Source organism: Sturnus vulgaris, chromosome 4 (assembly GCF_052056855.1).
Source record: "Sturnus vulgaris isolate bStuVul1 chromosome 4, bStuVul1.hap1, whole genome shotgun sequence".
In the NCBI taxonomy this organism is placed as follows: Eukaryota; Metazoa; Chordata; class Aves; order Passeriformes; family Sturnidae; genus Sturnus; species Sturnus vulgaris.
In genome coordinates this window covers 9,224,892-9,248,390 of record NC_142246.1, presented here as the reverse complement: position 1 = coordinate 9,248,390, position 23,499 = coordinate 9,224,892, and the positions used below count along the sequence as shown (strand labels likewise).

General features: G+C 36.1%; 1 protein-coding gene across 6 annotated transcripts in view; it reads right to left on the bottom strand.

Annotated features, from left to right (window-relative positions):
• The window catches only part of RGS12 (regulator of G protein signaling 12), a 78,177-nt gene continuing 54,678 nt past the window's right edge, over nucleotides 1–23,499 (bottom strand). For 2 of the 6 annotated variants that reach the window (XM_014895281.2, XM_014895282.2), the window contains 7 exons: nucleotides 21,890–22,090; nucleotides 21,015–21,088; nucleotides 18,688–18,814; nucleotides 17,657–17,753; nucleotides 16,197–16,264; nucleotides 15,519–15,672; nucleotides 10,800–12,941 (listed from right to left, as the gene is read on the bottom strand). In XM_014895281.2, the coding sequence (XP_014750767.2) occupies nucleotides 12,307–12,941; nucleotides 15,519–15,672; nucleotides 16,197–16,264; nucleotides 17,657–17,753; nucleotides 18,688–18,814; nucleotides 21,015–21,088; nucleotides 21,890–22,090 (1,356 nt within the window). In that variant the 3' untranslated portion in view covers nucleotides 10,800–12,306. Of the gene's footprint in view, nucleotides 651–10,799; nucleotides 12,942–13,232; nucleotides 14,454–15,518; nucleotides 15,673–16,196; nucleotides 16,265–17,656; nucleotides 17,754–18,687; nucleotides 18,815–21,014; nucleotides 21,089–21,889; nucleotides 22,091–23,499 lie in introns of those variants that run through there. The other 4 variants (XM_014895284.2, XM_088163064.1, XM_088163065.1 and 1 more) reach the window with 4 other exon arrangements.

Below are 23,499 nucleotides of genomic sequence, written 5' to 3'. Positions count from 1 at the left end.
TAGGATTGAAATCATAATTTTAATTGCACTGTTCAATGGAATCATCCTGGGGAAAATAATACAGAAATGGGGGAAAAAGCAAAACCGAATAGCACAGTACTTTCATTGGAATATTTTTTCATTCTAAGGCTTCCAACTCCTATCAGAAGTGTCGGTGTCTAGAAGGTTCTTTGAAGGCAAGTGGATATTGAAAACCACTTATATCTTGCAGAAACATGTCTCTAAGACATATCTCCATTGCTGCTGATGCCAAGTAAAATACCAGAAAATTTAATTAAATGTGGAGATTTAAACAAAAGTAGCTTTATACTGATTCTCAGTAGCCTTATTCTTCTCGGTCTTGACAGCTATCAGAGATGGAAGATCTGACGTCCTGTAAACTCCAGTCCTCATCCTCCCTTGGCAAGATCTCAGTTCAGAGATATAACCTTCAAAGCTGAGGTTCCCTTCATGATCATCACAGGGGCGTGTGCCAGAGTCCTCCAGTTTGACCCCATCCACATCAATTATCCTGTTCACAGGGAGCTCCATTCCGGGAGTCCCTCTCACACCAGGGGGGTTAAAGCTTCTGCTGGGCTTTGCTTTGTGAGGGCTCTGCTCACAGGAGTTTCCTGAAGTCCCTTGTGAGTAACTTTTCTTTCTGTTTGCACCTAACAGAAGAATTAAAACAAAAAAAAAAAAAATAAACACAAAACAGGAGAGTTATGTATCTTCTGGTTTTAGCAGTTTTCAATATTGCAGCTTTCTCTGAGGCCTTAATGGTAGTCAGCTGGGATATTCATCCACCAAAGAGACTCATTGATGTACCATGTAGGCAACTAAACACTCGATCTCAAAGATAAATTTAAAATACTAATATGTATCTGTCTTAATGTAGCATTTTTCAGAGTTTTTAAAAAGACTCAATTAAAAATAACTACTTAGTATAATTTTGTACACCTCTAGAACAAAAAAATTCTCACATCAGCAAACCCAAAGGTGAAGTAGGAGAATATAAACCTTCCACTAGAGCAGAATGGAAGATGTTCCTTCAGTTGAACTGGTCTTCAAGACCCTGCTGAAATAATATTTTTATTTGGCTAGGGCTTAATTCTCTAGCAGACTAGTAAGGGATTATTTGAAGTTGCAGTTCAGGACAGTGCAATTATGGAGCACAGTTTACAGGACAAGAATAAAAGAAACAAGCTTGCAGAATCACTGAATCACAGGATGGGTCAGGCTGGAAGGGACCAGGGGGGCACCTGGTCCCACCACCCTGCTCAGGCAAGGTCAGCCCAGAGCACATGGCACAGGATTGTGTCCAGAGGGTGCTTGAATATTTCCAGTGAGGGAGACCCCACACCCTCTCTGTGCAGCCTGTTCCAGTGCTCACAACAGTAAAGTTCTTCCTTATATTCAGGTGGAACTTCCTGTGCATCCCTTTCTGCCCCTTTCCTCGTGTTCTATAGCTCAGCACCACTGAGCAGGGCCTGGCTCCATCCTCTGTCACCCTCCCTTTAGATATTTATAAACATTGCTGAGGTCTCAGCTGTTTCTTCTCAAGGCTGAACAGGCCCAGTTCCCTGATTCTTTCCTCCTAAGAGAGATTCTCCACACCCTTAACCAGCTCAGTAATTCTTTGCTAGACCTGCTCTAGGAGCTCCTTGTCCTGAGGAGCCCAGACATGGACACAGCACTCCAGGTGTGTCACCAGGGCTGAGCAGAGGGGCAGGATCACCTCCCTTCACCTGCTGGCACTGCTCCTCCTAACACAGCCCAGGACTCCATTGCCCTTCTTGGCCACAGGGACACACTGCTGGACAGCTTGTGTCCACCAGGACCCCCAGGCCCTTCTCTGCAGAGCTGCCTTCCAGCAGGTCAGCCCCAGCCTGTGCTGGTCCCTGGGCTTGTTCCTCCCCAGGAGCAGGACCCTGCATTTGCCCTTGCTGAATTTCAGGAGGTTCCTCTCTGCCCTTCTCTGCAGCCTATCAAGGTCCCTCTGCAGGGCTGCACAATGCTCTGAGGGCTTTAAACACTCAAGAAACACCTGAGTTACATCTAAAATCACAGTTGCCAGGATCCAGGCCTATTCTCTACACTTGGGAAAGTTGTCACTATACCAAGAGAGCTGTAGTTTAAACCCTTGAGCTCCCAAAAGCCAGTTTTGTGTTAGGTGTGACCCTGTGAACTACAAGGAGCTTCTTAAAGCAAATGCACAGAAGCTGATTTGGCTGTGTGTCAACAGCAGCAAGAAGGGAAGGATGAAGGAGTCGATTTCAGGATTTGCACCACAATTAACAACATGGTTTCTGTAGTTGAGGTTCCCTTCATAATGACATAAAGAGGGGCAACATTTTCAGAGACAGAGAATTGCTTTCATTAGATCAAACTGAGAGCTAGGAAAAAAAAAGAGAAATTTTCAAGGCACAAAAGCAGACCTAAGTAGAGACTTCCATTTCATATTTAATTCCTTTTACCCATATATCTTCTTATCTATCTTTTAAAACAAAAGATACCATCTTATCCAACATGCTTTGCCCAAAGCATTCTCAAATGTTTTGCCACAGTACATGCAAGTGCCTGACCAGCACGTCTAGCCACACAAATCCCATTAAACTGGTGTGGTTAAATCCCATAGCTGTCTTTCAAATATTTTATTTGTGTTTAACCCACGAAGTGATTGGTACAGTTTTATACAAGGAAAAGACATTTCCATGTATAATCACTGTAATCAAGAACTTTTTGATAAGGAGAATGGAGGAAATGCAAATGAAAAAGATAAAAAAGCACTTTCATACAGTTTCAATCAACTCACTCCAGGGTCTTCTTGAGGCTTAAAGCTTTCTATTTAACAAAAATAAGTTAAAATCCTAAGTAGTGAAATGCTTAGTGTTTCAGCTACAGAGAAACCCCACATGAATAATGTGTGTATTTCACATCAGTAATGCTTGCTGTTTTTTCAGAGGAATTAGATCAAACTCCAAACAAATCAGCTGAAAGCTCCTAGCCCTGTTAGCCCAGCATGACTCCAGCCTACTAAATTGCAGCTAACATTTAATAGGACTATATTACATTTTGTGTTTATATCTCCCTACTGAAACTGAACATAGGCTAAATTTTAACAGCTGCTTGTATGGCTGTGCTGCAAAATGCTATTGTTCTGTTCTGGAATGCTTATCTTAACATGAGTGTACAGAATTGTTCTCTTGATCTCTTTAATCTACTATTCTACGCCCTTTGAGGAAGACCTGTGACTTTCAAGTTGCTTTTAAAGAGCTACAAATTGCTGAAATGCCTACTAATGACAAATTACCACAAATACATGGCATTGACAGAGCATGAGTCACCCAGCTGTCCTAGCGCTGAGAATACACCCTCCTGTAAAATGTCATGTAAAGGAACAATTTTGATCGGGGTGGAAGGTCTCATATCTTGACTTGGACTAGGTTGAAACACTTTTCACAGTCAAAAGACACAGCCTGTATTAACAGGGTACAAGAGATCAAAGAGCTGGAAACTCCTGCCAAGGAACACTGTGGAATGTGCAAGTATTCCTGTATTTATTTGGGTGCTAAGTTTTTCTACAGTTAAATATAAGAAATGCCATTAAGTCTTGGAATTATGGTGTCACTGAGTCACCATACAAAGCAACTGGGCGTGCAAGCTGTCTAATAGGAACAGAGCAAAAATAAGGTCAATGTTTGCTCTCTGGCTTCACAAGACATAAGCTCATCTAAACAAGAACACATCCACATTATAGACATATTTTTCTGTTAATGTCCTTTTCAGGAGCAATTTCTCTGTAGCATCAAATAAATTACTACTAGAGGCAGGGCAGTAACAGAGAACATCTTGTCTAAAATACCAGTTCAAAAGAATATGGAATTACTAAGGGATGATACTGTGAAGATGATTTCACTTTTCCTGTCAGGGTAGAAAAGATCTTAGCTCATCTTCACCAAACAGGAAGATGATTTCAAGAGTAGTACTACACAGAAAAAAATTTCAATGTAATTTTTTACCTCTTTTTAAAGAAAAAGCTTTTATGGAGCAAGGCTATTTAACACAAATAATAGGCAGGATTTGCCAAACCAGCTTATGTATAAATGTAACCCACATGTGTTTAAGTTGATTCAAGGTTTGCATGTACTCAGTGGAGCTCCATAATGGAGGTTTCAATGAAGTTTGTAACACTTTTGCACTGGTCTCCTTCTCATGTTTTCTTTTTGAGTAACAAATATCTGAAGACATTTAGCTGTGCAGGGCACCATCTAAGGTGCAGAGGGCCTTCACAGGTAGAATTTCTCTTCTTATATTCTTGACTGAAGTGATGAATACCTCCAAGGAGAGCTCTGCAGATGCTTTGCCATGTATGGAGCATGTCAGGAATGTTCCCCAAATATTTCCCCAAATTTAATCTCTCAGATGTCCTACCTAACTTCAGTAGAGAAAGGAAGACACTGCTTATGGCAGCAGTCACACAGGTGAATTCCAGGCTGGAATATCACATTCACACCTATTGGTAATCTCCTCCCTTGCTAAGCATTCCACACAGCTCCCAGGAAATTTTTTTGCACATCTGCTCCCGTTAAAATGTTCCAGCTGGTTTAAAGATAGGAATATGCAGGTCATCTTTTGTCCTTAAACCAGAGATCTGCTGTGCCACAGACTCACAGCCAAATGACTGCTTAGAAGGCTTAACTGCACCCATCTGCATTTTTCCAAAGGTAACTACAATCAGGCACTGATCAGGCTGATCTCCTGATTTCTGTTACCAATATTTCTATTTTTGTGATATCTGTATTTTATGTATTATTCTCAAGCACTCTAAATTTAAAATTATTATTATGGAGAACTATCTTTATAGAAAGAGAAAAATAGAAATCTTCTTCCTCTGTATAAAATATTAAAATATCCCTCAAACTTTAAGATCTAAGCAAAAGATCACAAGACATTGTCTTCCAGGTAGTTTAGAAATAAGGGAACATTTGGCCAAATTCCACACAGAGACAAGGTCACAAAAAACCTGGAAATTTCAGGAGCAGCATTATCTGCTGAATGTAGATGGAAGGATCATATAACCCTAAGTCTAATGCAGATGCTTGAGGATTTAAAGGTCTGCTCACAACACCTTGCAATTATATTGTTTCTATAACATAAGCAATAAATTAATTTATTTTCAATGTGCTAAATTATAGTTATGCTTTTTAATAAAATCTCTTTTATGTAAATTGAGTGTTTCACTCATAATTTTATCTTTGCTAATCCTACTGTTCTTGTCAAAACCATTAACTATTAAAATGGCTCTCAGTTCTACTGAAAGATAACAAGAATATCCTGCTGATTTTCATACCACTGATGCCAGGCATTTGACTTCTAATGTTGGAGAGGATCTGATCTCAGTTAAAGGGAATGAGCTCCAGATTAATGATTTTGTACTGACTTACAGCAGATAAAAATCTGTTTGAAGTGTTTAATGGGACTTAGAATATAACTCTTGGGAAAAGAAACCTGAAGTTTTCAGGGGCAATTCCTGGAACAGGTGATTTACAGACAGATACCACCCCCAAATGTGATCATTTGAAAAGCCATTCTCAGTCTCCAAAGCAGCAAGGCTCTGGGGTGTGCTGGGCAGCCTGGGCAGGCACTGTTGCAGTCTCTGACTCCATGGAACCTCTCCCAAGGTGGTACCACTGCCTGAGAGAGCATTTCTTACACGAGACTGAGAAAAGTGATGGTCACTTCTGCAGTGGTATTCATTCTGAGGTCCTGGAAATACATCAATCTAAGAACTTCTCCTTAACATGGATGTAATCTGGCAGTTTCACTCTGGGAAAGACACTTATCCCTTCCTGTCCTAAACTGTTAGGAAAAGCTACTTTACATTTTAGCCCTCCCACATGGATTCTTTTAAGTGGTGGATGAATGATTTCCACACTGCCTGACATACTGTTACTACTGCAAGAATCTTTTTTTCTTGTAAAGTGATTTATGCTTCTGAAAGGAAGAGGATACTTTATACTTAAGTTTTAGAATACGACGGGTTAAATTTTCTTTGGCAGCTTCCTTCTTTTTATCTCTTAATTGATACAGCACTGAGGAGAAAGTGGATTTAATAAAAGATTCCTACCTACAGCTTATGCTAAATCTTTTCAAAGGAAATTTGACTTTATATGCTGAATTTCACTTGCACGATGAAACAGCAACTGCAGCATATGCTAAGTGCCTTGAAATCTGACTCAGTAAAATGAAGACATCGAGCCAGGAAATGGGTTATTCTACAAAGCAGCAATATTCTACATTACCAGTTTATTTACCTTTTTCCTGGGAATTTTGGGAATACATTTGCAGAATTAAGTTTAGAAATGGACAGATGGAAATCCCTTCATTGCACTCATCTCCAAAGCATTCACAAGAAGAACAAAGCGCCAAACATTATTCAGAAAGAGAAATTTGGAATATCACGTGGAAGAAGGAGCTCACCAGTGGCATATAGATACAAAAGAGGGAACACTGCAACCTGTGTTTGCTGAGGGCAGGCACCCTTCATGTACAGCAGCTGAAGGGAATGGCACATATTGTCATTTAAAGCCAGGAGCAGCCCAAGAGTAAATTAAATGAAAAGTTCTGAATTTTGATGCAGGCATGCATGCATATCCTCAATAACACTGTCCAATTTGCTCAAGCTTTCTGGTTCTCCACTGCTAAAACTGAAACAATTTTTGAAAACTTTCCAAGCCGTAGACATGATAAAAACTCTCTGCAGCAGCCTACACATGTTCAGCCCCCAGTGTGATCTTCCAGCATTTATTGCTAACCTTCATTTTGGTTTTCCATCAGAGGTCGGTAACAGCAGGTTTAATTATTGCAGAGACTCCTAAATTGGGAAATAGTGGATTGAATTACTTGAATCCATTTTAATTTAATTTTAATTTAATCCATTACATTATTTTTCAATTATGCAAGTCTAAAATGTGGCTTCACTGGGCTACCAGTTACATTTCAACCAATAATTCAGCCAAGTTCATTTCATCATCCAAATGCTGCCATGGGTTTGAGCAGGTCTGGGTTTAGCCCATGTGCATTTGGTTCAAAGAGCAGCTGTCATTTTTCTAACATTTCATCCAGGCAGTGATAAAATATGCAATTCTTTCTAAAATGTTCATCTTGTTGCTTGATTAAAAGAAGTTTACATTTCAAATAATCATCCTTCCCATTTGTCTACTCTAAACTCTCCTCCTGTGTTTGTTGTTGATCACAACATGTACTAGATGCAATTCTCCCATTTAATCACGCTCTGATTAAAAGAGGATGAACACATCCCAGTCTTAGTATTTCTAGATTCTCACGAGTACTTATTTTTATTGATCCAGAATCCAATTATATTCTATAAATTTACACAGAACCAGTAAAGGATGCAAGTTATTACAAGAAAACAGCCTTTGTTAAAAATAATGATTTACATTATTCTTATCTTTTAAGTCATAATCACCTCCTTTTCTTTAAGTTTTACTTACGTGTTCATTAATGTGGTTATCTTGACTTACACAGAGAACACCACTGGACTGTCACTAAAATATGCCACACGAATTAAGAGATTATATAAAATATTAGTTAAAATATTATGTAATTTATTACAAAAACAAAGGCTTATTTTCAGATTTTGAAGATAGACATGTGATTGCTCTTAATCTCCTCAACTATCACAATCTTTTTTGCACTTGGAATTCACTACCATTAGAATGGAAAAATTTAGTAGCCAAAAAAGTGGAAATCACAGAAATACCACAATCTCTATTCTAATTATCTGATCACTATTCTTCAGCTGTGGGGTACTGCATCCTCTCTGTGAATAATAAAAAAAAGATCAGTTGAGGATTTTTTTTTTTTTTTGCTTTGGGAACAATAGCCAGTCCTAGACTCTGAGAAACTACCCTGCATTTTATTTCTGCATAATTTATCTTTCACAACAAAAACATCCTAGTGCTAACTATTCCATTTCTGAAAGATTTCTTTCCAATAAGAAAGGAAGCAAGTTTATTTTGAGGGTACAATTGCATATCTATTTCAGAAATAAAACAGTTTCTTAAAAAAAATAAAAAGCTATTATCACTTTAGACTGTCTAAATTAATTTTTTAAGTTCCATAGACCTTTTACTAAAGCATAATTCCCAAGAGTTCATCATGCTTTTATTTTCCCTAGCTGGCTCTCTATCTTAACCAATGATATTATCTGCTTGTTAAAAGATAGTTTTGAATAAACTTCTCAACTGCATTGCTGGATCCAGGCTATAGATCTCCTTAAAAAAAAAAAACCTTCGTACTTGGTAGACAATTTCACTGACTGTTACTGTAGTGTCATTTTGAGAATAATTCTCATCCTAGCTGAAAAAGCTCCAAAAACAACACGGATTTTTTTTTAAGAGAAGGAAGAACAATTTGATGGACTCAAATCTACAGTCTGTGCACTTCAGTCTGGATTGCTGCAAATTGCCCTACTTCAGGATGAAATGGTATTCCTTGAAAAGCCCAGTTGCTATCATGACTAAATGCCCACCTACTTCACAGCAGAGGCAAAAAACATCATTAACAACTCTGACCAGTGGAATATTGCTGAATAAACAAGCCAGTGCAAGGCCTGTGGCTTAATACTCAGTTCTTAAAGAGACTGAAGGTTTGGGAGTCCACCTTTCCTCATGGCAGCTATTTTGCACTTGGGTAATGCATGTGCCCAACCCCTTGGGAAAAAAATGGACAACATTCTAAGTACCCAGACTATACTAGGCAATTAAAAAAGAAAAATAAAACAAACAAAAAAAGCCAAGGAGATTAAATCGGCATTTTAACACTTTCAAAAATGAATACATTACTTCAAGCCAATCACACCACACAATAATTATTTCTTCCACAGATGGGACCACCATTATATGCAGAGACATGAAAGAATGTCTCCAGATTCCAGAAACCTCTGATTTTTAAAGTGGGAAATTTGCCAGAACTAGCAGGCTTATTCAAAATAAAGACATTTTATCTTGATGAGTAACACAACTAGAATCAGTAATGACTCCTGTGCTGCTAACTGATTTGCTATTTACTTCACTTTAAGTACTAACACGGTATAAAATCATTTCACTTATTTCAGAAATTAAGAACTGAGTTTGAAAATGTATTCTCAAAAGCTCTGGAGTGATGCAAACCTGATTTTGCTGCCTTCCATTGTTCATATTTCACTTTCTAGTTCATCAAGCGAAAAAACCCTCAAGTGTTACCCATTATAGGGATGGACCTGGCCTGCCTTTACTACATCAGCAAACTGCCCTCTAGAGAACATGAGGAGCCCCTTCATTCCTCCCAGTCCTTTTCCCAGTATTATATCCCAGTTTGTGAAGGGCAAGCACACACGTCATTTTTCTTTAGGTCAATTTGGAATCAAGACTAGAGACATCTTCAAATTATGTCACTATTTTTCTTTATATCCCAACATTTTAATTGAATAAACCAATCAGAAATGCAATTTCCATTGACAGGGGTAATGAATGAAGAACCATTAAAGCACTTAAAAAAGCAACCATTATTAATGATTTAGTCCTTTGAGATTTTGATTCTTGACTGGAGAGAGTTTCCAGAAGTCTTTATTATAATTATGTACATCAAACAGCCTTTCCATGCAAGCTCCAATCATGAAAACAGAAAAGTTTTATTTCAGCCCACATTTTTTTTCCATAAAATCACCGTTCTTCTATAGAATACAGTTCCCCTTAAATCGTAGTGTGTTGTGAGAGGAGCGTAGAATATAGTTAATATATGCAATAAGATTGTAGGAAAAAAAGAAAGGTGTGGTTTGGTTTTTATTTATTTTTTGTTATTCTTAAAAAAAATCTGGTTTGTCAGAAAGCTAAAAGAAATTTTGATTTTTAGTTTTTCAAAACGAGTCTGATTGCTTACTCTTATGGATGACTGTGACAGAAAAATGAGACACAATCACCGCTGAAAGTAGAGAAAAGCAGTTGGAATATATGCTAAATAAAATCCATTTTAAAAAAATTAAATTCAATATGAAGGGTATTACCTATTTGTTGTGAAAAAGTCTGAATAATTTTAAAAGGGGAACTGCTACAGGACTTTCCACTGCTTTACTTTCTTTCATGGAGACCCACAAATATGTGGGAACACAGTGACTTTTGGAAAAACTGGATTTTCAGCCCCCAGAACACAATGAGACCTAGTTAACAGCACAACAAGCCTCTCTGCAGATTTTTTTTTTTAATTAGGCTTCACAATGCTGTTATGTAGGACCCATCTCAAAGAGTGAAAAGAGCAGTGTGGTCTCCAGCACTCAACCAACCCCTCATTTCTTACCCAAGATACCAAATACAGAGGTGGTTATTTTGGTTACTCCACACCAAACGGGCTGAGATCACCAGCTCACTTCTTAAAGACCAGGGAAGAGTTGCTTTAGTTTAAAATAAGAAGGAAAGTAATGAATATAAAGTTTAGCCCAAGAACCCAAAGACAGAAGAAATTCTCCTTTCAGGAGTTCCTGTTATGACTAATTCAAAAGAAATCTCCTGTCTTATGTGGCTTCTGGAGCACATGCCAATGCTATGGATTTCACATGTGACCCATCAGCATTTAAAGACAGCATTTGACCTTTGATGTCTAAATTATTTTAAAAATCTAATGTTTGTCAGCTTTGTTTCATGGTAATTGCTAGTTCATATCTATTAATCTGTTTGTTATAAGAAGATAATTTCAATCAGAATTAATCCAGAACTGAAAGAAATTTTAAAATAATAAAGAAAATGAAAGCTTAAAACCAGTTTGCGTAACTAGAGCTAGAATTTATTACTCCTGAGAGAACAAGGATACAAAATACATGTGAAAACTACACAAAGATTTCTACAAAGTAAAAAGTAGAAAGTGGGAAAAGGGAAAGCTACAGCTCAGTGGTTACACAGAAACTTACGGCATGCATTAAAATATTGTAAATTCGTGAAGTATTTTTTAAGTGCAAATGGTTTTTTTAACAGTTCTCACTGAAAAATATGCAAATTGATACCTATATTGTACACTTGACATATTATCAGAAAGACACCAACACAAATCTATGCATATATACATCAATATGTCTGAAGTACATTTTGTGGTTCTGTTATTCATAGGCACTGGTTACAAGTCCGTCCAATACTCAGTTTCAGAAATTAAGTGGTAGCGCTTATAGAACATTTCTCAGATACTACTAATAAAGGAATTGGCTTTTAAAATAGCAAGAGGATGAAATAATTTGCATTGCCATTTATAAGCATCCAACAACCAAAGAAGTATTTACAAATCATCAACCATACAGATAAAGAACAGTATCAAATACTCTGTGTAAAAAGATAAATAATTAAAATGTATATTCCCACATCACAAAGAAATGTGATCATACAAATATGGCACCATGTTTGTGAAACATCAAAAATAAATGTAGCACATAGATACCTCTTCTTATATTTTACATTAAAATGCACAGTTCAATGACTGTAAAATGTTAATGTCATGACACCCATTGTCTTCAAATTCCTGTTTCTGGTAATAGCAATTATTATTAGAGTCCATGTTTATAAAGAAATTCCATACTTCAGCCTTGGGCTAATATTGCTCTGTGATATTGCTAGACCATGAAACTTACATCCTAAAAAAGTTACATATTTTCTTTAAAATTATCTAATAGAAAGCTTCTTGATATGTGAATATTCTGGGAGAAAGTGTGATAGATGCAATCTATTTCTCTGTGTAGCAAAGTATGGGTTAAAAAAAATAACATTTTTATTCTTAGTCACAAATATCAAATTTATTTTATGAAATATATTTCAAGTTGAGGCTTATCCATTTAAAATTTTAATCATCAACAATACTGCAATTTTCAACACATAATTAGGGTTTTTGTTAACAAACTTCCAAACCCTAATCATGTATCTCATTATGAGAAACGGATCAGAAAATCTGGAACACAACAGTATTATGGAGCTCAAAATGCTGATACCCTGTTTTGTACTCTGAGGGTGAATGAGATAATTATAGCACGTGAATGTATTTGAAAGGTTTGTCTGCATGTGGCCATTTTTGGTTACATGCCAAATCCAAACAAAAGGATATTGTTAAAGGCATCCAGAAGTATTACAGTTAGAACAGACTAAGGCAATTAAAATATTTTTCCTTCTTTTTTTGGTTTAAAAAAAAAAAAATTAAGGTGCAGAGAGAATTTTCTTTGTTGTTTTAATGGGTGCCAGATACTGATTAACAGTGCCAAGGAAAAGTAGTTTTACACAAAAAGAAAGACTATTAAAATCTAGAAATACCTGAATTGGATCTTTGATATCCAGATTTTTCCTGATTACCTGCAAAAGGAGTTGGGGGTGGATAGTTGGCTTCCGTGAGTTTACTGATGTCTGACGGTGGCGTTGGGGGTGGCGGTGGTAGCAAAGTGCTGTTAGGGCTGCTGATATCTCCTTCAGCCACAAGAGTCAAGTCTGCCACATTCTCATCATCTACCATCTGAATGCCTTCAGCCTGCAGCTCTCCCGACTGCCTTTTCCACACCGCGGCACTGCTCTCCTGCGCGTGCGCAATGGGAGACAATGGAGGACTAAAGGGAACACTGAAAGTCTTCTGGCTGTGGAGTGCTGCCAAAGCAGGTTTATGTTTGTTTTCTGAGTAACCCATTTTCTTTACTGAACTTTCATTAAAGTTTTGCACGGGCTCCTGTTTTCCACTGGGTGATGTACATCCATCACTGCCATCACTTTTTGAAACTCGCTTGCTGAGGCCTTTAGGACCTGCGGGAGTAGATGAGGATGGTTCTGGTCCAGCGGGTGGTAAACGAAGAAAGTCAGGAAGAACAAGGTCTTCTTTCCTTAGCAGTCCACGTTGGTCATCTGCTCTGTTACTTTGTGCTTTGGATATGAGTTCAAAAAATTCTATTGGGGAAAAACCCAAAATTGACAAGTTTTTGTCAGAAAGTGCAATGCCATTAAAACGTACATTTTCAGCACATTTATTTTCCATGAAGATCTTCAATTCTTTCAATGCTGCCTTGAAATAAGATCCCATGTTAATTAGGAACTTTTTCAATTGCAGCAATGTTCACTAGCATCACTATAATTAAGACCATCAGCATTGCTATTGTAAGAGTTTTGCAGTTTAGAACAGCTGCAATCCACTGAGCCTTGAACACATCTTCTATTTTACGCAGTTAATAAATCTGTACATACACGCAGGATTTTTTAATTCTTTATACAAAACAAGGCTCTAGTCTTACAGACAATGGGTGCACGTTTTTATATTCTGGATGGGTTTTAGCCATCTTAACTCAAAAATAGCATGCCATTTGAACATTCAAAGATTCAGAATGTTGCAAACTTCCTCGTTATATTAAGTTTCTCTCAGAGTAATCGTATTTTATCACGGCTTAAATTCAATTCACGGTGTAGTTTTAAACCAGGATGTTATCATCACAGGGTATGATCAGATGATGATTTAAGTAACCCCATTTTACTTGGAGCTGCAATGAATCAGTAGCTTACAGATAGTCAGTAACCATCCAAGGAACCATTACCAAAAGCAATGGGGCAGCTTTTTAAAGAGGCTTTAACACAATTAGAAGTGATTTTCTGATCATGTCCCTAATGATATCCAATGGTTTAATATGTTTCTATATATAAATAATACTCATGTAGATCGACACTGTGCTAATAAGTTTCAAAACTTGGCAACAAGAAACTTATCAATTGTAAGCCAAGAATAATACCACTCCTCAAAAAAGAAGCATTGCAACAATAAACAAACTCTTTGGTACAAAACATAGACATATAAAAATATGTAATTCTTAATATAGGGTCTCTGCATGTCCTAATTTTTCAAGAAGAAAGCACTTTAACTAGAGAATATTAAAAGATGCTTTAAAAGGCCATCTCCAACAGGTTAATGAAAATCAACAGTTCCAACCCAGCTTATAAATAGTTTGAAGCAAAAGCCATAAAGAAATAAAGCAATAGAACATTAGTATCAGTTTTAACTTAGCATAATATGAAGTCATACACTTGCACTTGCATGACCTTATTCCTAAATTCTCTACTCATACTTGGCAGGCTTTGCAATGTATTCGTAAAAACGACTTTTTAACATGCTTTTTCTAATGCCATAAAATCTGAACGTAGCCAAGATGGAAGCTTCAAAATGCTTCTTATTGCCAAAGTTTTGCAAAATGGCGGTAGGCATATTAAAACATGCAACATTTCTAAGATGTGTCATACAAAAATGTTTCTGAAATTTCAAAGTTCATAGAACAGTTGTTTGTTTTTGCATTAAAAAACAGTCTACAACATTTGGTACGCATTTTCCAAACTTTGACAAATTTCACAAAACTCAAAATAAAATGTGAAAGCCTCGAATTCTGAAGTTTTCAAATTATGTTAATGTTTTACTCAGTCCTAGGAAAAAAAATGAAAGTATTAAAATGTGGAAAACAAGTTAACAAAAGAGAAAGCAACAGAAAATAATTTAAAATGCACTAATATTTTGTAATGACACTTATATTAAAAAACATCTATTTTGCAGTAGAAGTTTTAGCCATAGCATTTTTTTCCGTTCTAGTCAGTGGACATTTATTCACAGATGAACATTAACAGGTAAACATTCATTTGCTGTATAAATGTGCATAACCAGGTTTTGGATATGCATATGGGGTAACTTCAGCAGTAAATTTTAGTCTGTGCGTCAAATATGTCCTTTGAGGTTTTTGTTTCTACATGGGAAAATAGGGAGGAGCGTGAAGGGCTGACAGACAGGTAATCACTTCACTTCATGTCCTCGGGCACAGGCTGTCATGCCAAAATTTCTAGTGCTACATCATTTTTATTTTTCTTTTGCCCATGGACATCTCTCTATATGAAAAAAAATTATCTTATGAGATTTTTTTCTAATTATATCACCAGAACTATTAACATGTAACGAAGGTAAAAATAGAACTCAGGAAATGCAAGATTACCAATAACCTCTTTGCTTATTTCTACCTCTAAACACCTTTTCAGTGCATTTGCTGAATGCACGTTTTCCTGTTGCCCATCACATCTCCTCCACAGTCAGACTGCACTGCCTTGGCTGTTACAGAGTTCAGCAGAAAACTTACAAAAATTCTTACCTGAGTACATTTGGGTCTACACTACTGGGCAGTGCCTGTCAAACACTTGTATAGAGGTGAACAGAAAGCCAAGCTTCTACACAGCTTACAAAGGGTATCAAATGGGATGTTCAACTGCAGTTGAGTAACTAATTCCTTTTTATTTTGCAGGAATTAGGTACCCCTCACTTTTGAAAATCCCACTGGGCACCTACACCAGTGCTTAAGAGAACTTGACAATTCAAACACACCAAACAAGAATATAATGGCCATGACTATGATTTTCACAACACAGTATTAAACACATGGTACCTACACAGACACAAAACTTTTCTAAGACTACTTATGTTAAAGGTAAGCTAGAAAGTTCACATACCCTCTGCTTCATCCAAATTTATTTTCTGACATTTTTTTTTCCCAATCTTTGCAATAGAGTCTTCTCTCTTTGACAGCCGGACTTCCCTAGCATTTTTTCCATTTTCGCCTTTCATTTTGATAGAATTAGACTTTCCTAGAGTTCTTCCCTCTCCCTGCATTAGAAGGAAAGTTAAGGTACTACTTACATTCAGGCTCTATCATTTTATACATAATATGGCCTAAAGGAATAAGGAAAATTATTTTGGAAACATATTTCTCTAATGCCATGACAAATGTTTTCGTTTAGTCTTGACTATGGCAAAGAGCATTTGCCATAGCAATTCCCAAAAAAATTTAGAAATAAATATAATATTGTTTACTCTGAAGAATTCACATAACAGAAAGGGCCTTTGAACTACAGAGCAGTTCAATCATTTTCAAACACAGATAAGCCAATGAGACACAAAACAACAAACACAACACAGTGAAAGAGTTAACTGATTCATCATGAAGATAAAGTTCTTCACAAAAAAAATGCTGTTGACAGTGGAAAGATAACAGACAGATTACAGCTATATTCAATCTAGTTACATAATTTGGCCGATTCAAAATCATGTGTGAATGCAGCCTTTGATATAGAATTCTAGAAGGAAACAGAAGATGATCTAATGGAGAAAAATCGTTGCAGAAGACTTACAGTAGATCCTTGACTTCTTGAAGAAGATACAGTTGCAGTCTGTTTTACTAATACGCCCCTTTGTTTCTCTGTAAACATTGAACATAAATATACCTTCTGTAACCACCAATTCATAATTCCCCAAAGAAGCAAGATGTAAGGGACAATGATGGACACAACAGATTTTTGCTTTAAAATTGCTCTAATATGCACTCAGAACATAGAGAGTGAGCACAGCTGATAACCCTGACACTTTTCAGTAAAAACATACCAGAATCTCCCTCCTATCTTCAGATTTTCCTCACACTGGCATTACTTTTAAAAGATGCTGAAGTTCCACTTACATACTAAATTTTCAGTTGCTTTAGATCAAATAATTGTAATATTTTGGTAGTTCAGTCTGCAAGTCTCAAAATTATAATTTAAAAAAGAAAATCAGCAGAAAAGACCATTGAAAGGCCACGTTGAATTTTTTCCATCGTGTTTCACACATTAATTATTTTGTAGACACTGCTGTATCTTCCTTGCCATCTTCTAAGTAACCAAAAGGCTCCACCAAATTAAATCTGCCTACAGCAAATATAATAACACAGAATCATAGCCCTCTTTCACTGGTACTTGCCACAGAACAAACCCACTGCAGAATGATCTTCTATGATTCAGGCTTTTACAGCTGCTGGCAGATTTATTAGGTTTAGGCTTTACTTGTAATCCTTAAACTAATTATCTGTGAGAGTATTTAGATTGAAAACTTTTTTCAAAATAACAATTGGTTCTGCTGGTTAGAAAAAAGACAAATCTGATTCTCCTCAATAAATACCTCCATCTTTATAATCCCCATTCTTCCTCAAAGATGATCTCTGCTCTAAGTCTATTTAATTTTACTGTATCTAATTTAGTTTTGGAAAATAAGTGTTTGATATCTCTAAAAAAGTCTCCTAATGAAGCCAAACCTTTACTCTCAAGGCTGCTTACATTAATCTAGAGTGTTAATTGTGCCAAGAGATTGTCAACTGTTTAGCTGATAAACTGATTTTATATTTCCAATTATATTGCCTAGGGTAATCATGAGTTTTATCCTTTTTGGTGTTATTTTCAGAAATCATCACTAAAAACTGGAGAAGTAGGCTCTGCTACTTTCTCATGCTTAAGAAGAATATTATGATAGCAACATACATAGCTGCTGTACAAACTGCATCTGTTTTCCTTACACAGAATGTTCCTTACTGAATAATTGCCAAATGCACAGAAGATATTTGGCACTTTATTCTCATTATTATTAGTGGGTGCTGCTATCACAGATTAAATTTATCTTCAATCTTCAGAAACTGCACTACTTTTTAGCCAAAAAGAATATATGTCACATGTCATAGATCTAAATTTAACCACATTTACCTCACCTTCCATCAACAGGAAAAACTAACCACAGGGTTTAGAAAACTGACTTGGAACCATAAACAAAAGCTTTTATACAAACTTACCTCTACCCTTTGATGGCTCTTTTTCATCTAGAACAACCCGTTGACCATCCAGATTAGATATAGGGACACCAAGATCAAGTGGTTCCTGCTCACCACTCTAAAGTCGGATCACAGTTTGTATGTAATAGAGAAAAAGCTGTTTTCAGAACAAATTTATGCAGTCTGACATTTTTGAAAGAAAACAAGCAAAACATTTTTATGCTTCAAAGTAGCTTCCATATATCCTTCTACCATTCTAAAAATGTTTATTCCAGTGGTGTAAAACTACCTTGATTTCAATGACTGTAACCCTGTTGTGTGAGAAGAATGGTATTTCAGGAAAAAAAATACATGGAGAAAAAAATATCATCCCATTTGTAAGTGTGCTCAAACACTCTAGCCCCACTAGTGTGTATGTTCAGCAAATCATGTTTCTTGGAGGACATTTAAGATTATTTTTTATTCTAAATTGATTGTTAATTTTGCAATTTCATTAAATGAAGTTGACCTTTATACCAACAGGCTTTTCAGTTTTCTTAAAAACTTGGACTGGTTCAGCTAAAACAGCATACATACTAGAAATCCCACAAAATTAACTTTACATTCCTAGGTATTCCAGCATTACAGAAAAGAGAGCATGCTAGCCAGGAGTTCAGTAGTAGAGCTGTTGAATCAGTCTGCTTTCACAAAAAATTTCTGCAAGGGGATTTGTGGCAACTTTCATGATTCCCAGGATAATGGAACAAAAGCTTTAATCCAAACAACTTTCTCTGGCTAATAATGGGAGTTGAGCTCTGGAAGAAGCAAAGTTCAGACTTGCTTATTTAGGATGTTGGATTTATTCTGAAGAGAATATAAAACAGATGTAGACTAAATATTTGAGTAACTACTATTACACATAATGGTTATAAATACAATGCATTTTATCTCAAAATGTAGCTATAGATATTTAAATGCCTAATTCTCAGAAGAGGAATCGTTCCAGGAACTATCATATGATCTCCTCCAGACAGAAAATACTGCTGGCTTGAATTACATCAAAGAATACTTACTAGTCTTGCCACAAGTTCATTAAGATTTAGACCATATTTTGCAACAACAGGCCTTAGGACCTCTGTCACTGGTTTGGTGGGTTTTGCCTTCAGACCAACTGAGCGATTGATAGGAACAAGATCCAGCCTGAAACACAGCAATTGTAACTTTAAGTGGGAAATAGTCCAGTAAATATAAAGTGAACAGAAATACATAAAAACCAATCTGGTCAAAGTTATACCAATTTACAGCTAGTAACTAGCTAGAACTGCAGTAGCATGGATCTCTGCTAAACTGGAGTGACTTTATTTCTTTATTATTAGATTTAATTTACTATTATTTATATTTACCACAAATAAAAATTGTACTGTTTCACTTGGCAGAGCTGAGTGAAGGCCTGAGCCAGCCTTTCTTAGACCAAGGAAAAGCATTCCACAGCACTTCCATATTTACAGGGAGATTACCCTGACCAGTTTGGTCCAGGAGTCCTTCCAAAGTCACTCCGTACCTGGACTATAGAACTGGATGCAAGAAAAATATTTCTCAGTTCCATAAGACAGACTCACAACTTCTTATGCAATTACATGAGATGGATTTGGACAAGTATTTTAATTTTTAATCAGACTAACTAACACAGTGGACTTCCAGATGATGCTACTTCATTAGGGATGGTGCCACCGTATGTGAAATATTGGTGTAAGAGAAATTTATACACCAAACTGAAAAAGCGATTAGCTTAGGATTTACTGCTGAAGACAGCTCTCTTCAGAGCCTATTTTACAATTTTGCATTATTAAAACAGCAAAATAATAATGAAATACAAAATTTTTTTTAAAAAAGAAATAAACCTAAACAACTAATTCATTAGCATCTATTTCCCTGCACAGATCTGTGCATAGCTTTGGTTTGGTTTATTTTTAAATGCTCTTCATGTGTGCTCTGAATCCTCCATAAGCCTCACTTGATTGTAATGGTACTATTATGGTATGAAATCCAGGACAAGCTTATCACTAACAAAACAATAAGAAGAAATATACATCATCTTCATCATCAGATATTACTATTATCAGTAATTTTGTCAGTCACAATTAAATATAAAACTCATGTTTTCTCTCACTAAAATTACTTAAATACAACATGTTCAGCCATGTTGGCTTTTCCACAGGAAGCCAGAATAACTGAAACTTTGTCTTTCATATTTTCCTTGAATTCAACAGTTACTAAATTGAAGTGATCCATTTTAATCATTAGCTGGTAATTGATACAGAACTGGCAAACATTGAGGTAACTAAATATAGTCACATAGTATTTCTCCTTTGTCTGAAAATTTTCCAAATATTTGACTATATTTGCTTACATAGCATCTACCCAGAGAAGGGAATAATGTAGAACATTTCTACATTTTAATTAACACACAAATAACATATGGTACTGCCTACTTGAAGTTCCTTTTTAACTTGGAGACTCAACAAGCTCACACCTAATAAAAGACTGCTCAATCTGAATTTCAAAATTAAATATGCTATTCAGTATTTATTAACCTGATGTACCTTAAAATAGAAACTAGCCCAACTTCCTAAGGAAAAGTAACATAAAGCCAAAATAAGGAATGCCTGACAAAATAATCTTCATTCACTTCAAAAGTCCAGGTCAGTAATGTAATACATTTTACTTCAATACTTTTTCCTGAAATAATTATTTCAGTAGTGAATCCAGACAAGGATTAGTCCGGATTCATTTTGGAAAAAAATACAAATGTTATTTTGAAATGAACACACGCTATCAAATATATTACATAAAACTACATATATCATGTACTGCCTTATATTATAGCCATACTAATAATTTAGTATCTACTTGTTTAAGATTCAGGGTTCAGCAGATGAATTTTATTTATACAATTAGTCTTACTATAATTTTCCAGGTGGGCATATAATTATAGATATAACTGGATGGGAATATGCCCTCAATAAATATTTCCATTTAATTTTAAGACTAAGAGACTCACAGGTCAATTTCCATATCTTTCTTGTGCTACTCTAACCTACTAAATATGTCTCTTTCTGAAATGGAAAGTCAGTCCCATAGATCTGTCTAATGCTTTCACAGCTGTCTCAGCTTGAGCATTTTGACATCATAATAATATTTAAATGTCCCTAAACTGGAACACTGGCATCAAAATCCCACTTGCATCCTAAGAGCAATCCAGAAAGGCCCCTCCTCCAGCTGCACAGCCCCTGTTTCACTGCACAGGTAACTGGCAATGTATCCTTTACTGCACTTACAAAAGGTAAAATGGAAAATGGGGTGGAGAAGGCCAGAGCAGGACATTATTTTTGCCCCTTACCGAAATAAAGTGCGTTTTTCTAAGCGCAGGTCCCGAGACTCCAGGATGCTGCTGTCCTGGTGCAATACCAGGGGCTACAGAGCACGCCAGGGGTAAAAGAAGAGACAAAAATTCATTTTAAACTATGTAAGAAAGAGCAGCTGTGTTGTTAATTTTTTTAAGGTAACTCAGAATATTATTAATGTAGGTTGCACACGTTCTAGTGACTGTTCCTTTACAATACAGAAAATGGCTGAAGCATGTTTTGTTTTGGCTAGGTGTGAAACAATGACCAAAATTCCATTTCCACTGGCGTCAGCAGGTATTCAGGAACTTGGTATTTTAAAACAAACCTAGACTCTTCAACTTACATAAATTACATAGAATGCATTAGAAAATACTGCCAGCTAACAGTCTTTAAAATCCTTAAAAGAAAAAGCCCATAACTATGAACATTCATTGATTTTTGTCATCATAATCATCTAGGCAGATCAAAAGAATGAATAAATACTCCATATCCAACTTCTCTTTGAATTGGAGATATTCTGTTGGACAAAGAGCCATCTCACACACACACACTGCACCATCCACATAGATCGTTGTCTTGGAAATTTTCCTCAATATTAAAACCTGTACCTCATTTCTAGCATTAATGCATCTCATTCATCTTTGAACAACTGAATGTCACTATGTTTTTGGGCTTTTATGCAGTGGCATCTACTGCCAGACATTTATTTTCTTTGTGGATAATTCAATTCTCCTTCAGTTAACCAGCACTGCCAATGTAAAGCTATGGGCAGAACCAGGAGATACGTGTCAGTATGGAGAGAACAGAATTCCTTATTCGTAAAATGGAGACAAAAATGCTTCCAAAAAAGCCCAGGAATATGCAGTACCTTATCACCTCCAACTAGAAACAGGTCCACTGCAGCTATGTTGATGCCATGTTTCTCACAGACCCCAGAGAGCACCTCTTTGATGGAGAACCCTGATTTCACAGCCATCTTGCTCGATGAACCATCTGGAAGGTTTACACAGCAGTACTTGGGGGACTTGTCTTTATCTGGTACAAATGCAGGCAATCTTGAGGTTTCAGACTTGAAAGGAAAAAAGAAAGGTCAGTGGCCAATGGGAAAATTAGGATTGGGTATAAACTTTTAGAGTCTGCATAGATCAAGCCAAGAACCATACTTTCTACCATGCTTTAGAAATTCTCCCAAATACCACAAATATCAGATAAATTTAAATTCTAGGGGGAAAAAAAATTAGATAAAGATCACAATACTGCACAAATCTAAATTTATTTCAAGAACAGATGAAGTTTTACACAGCGAGTGTGTAAAACAGTTACAAGATTTACTAAAGAACCCCTAAGTTTAAAGTATAAAAGTAAATAAAATCATATTAAGCATCCAAATAGTTAAATGTCTGTGCTATATGTCCTGCTGACATAAAAATTACCATTGGCACCCTATGACCCAACATTTAAGTGAAGAGGAATGCCTTTAAACACCAGGTTCCTCAATCTTTCTTCTCAAAATTTCCTCTTCTTTCAACATAACATGAATTCTATGCACAAATACACCACAGAGAAATTAAAATTTAAAAATTATTTGCTTCATGACCATTAATTATTTTTATTAAAGGGAATTAGAACTACAATGTTATGGGCTAGGCACTAACCTTTATGCTAGAGTAACAGTAGAATAGTAACACTACTACTAAATATCAAAAATACCTTTGAAAATTTAACAAAAAGCTCACTTATAACTTAAAAGGACACTAAAAAAATACTGGTTTTGACAGCCTTTTAGGGTACTCATCATGCTTTTTCTCTTTTCATTAACTTGGTGCTTCTCATTCAAATCACAGTAACCTGTCTAAAAACAGGTGGGAGTGGGAGAGAAATGAGGGGTTGTTGCTTTAGGGAGGCTTTGTGGTTTCTATTTTTTCAGATAAGACTTTTCTGCAACAGAAATAAACATGACTTCACCATGCTTGTTTCCCTGATCAATATTTTTAGCATAGATAAAATTGCACAGTTACTAGTTAATGATTAACTACACAGAATTTAGTCTATTAGAGGGATATCAAAAGCACAAAAAAACTTTAAAATTTCCTTTTTTTTTAGATTCTTTCTCCATATCAACATAGATAAAATTAAGTATGACATCTATGTTTTATTAATAGTTTTAATTTTGCACCTCATTAGTTTTGCATTGTGAAGATAGAACTTGATGGTTAGAAATCACAGTGTCTTCACTTGCAAATTTCTTAGTTTGCAACAAACATCTCAGGTTTTTAGGACCAAGTTAAGTCATAATGACAAGAACACACAACTTTAAAATAAACAGACAGAGAAGAAGCACAACAGACACTGGCATAACAAAAGTTAACCTAATGCAACTTGCATCCCCCTAATTGCCCAGGCCAAAAAAAGGGAAAGCTTTAACTTGTGATTGTTCAAAAGAGGTTCTCTCTTGCACGTAGAACAAACTGTTTTTAA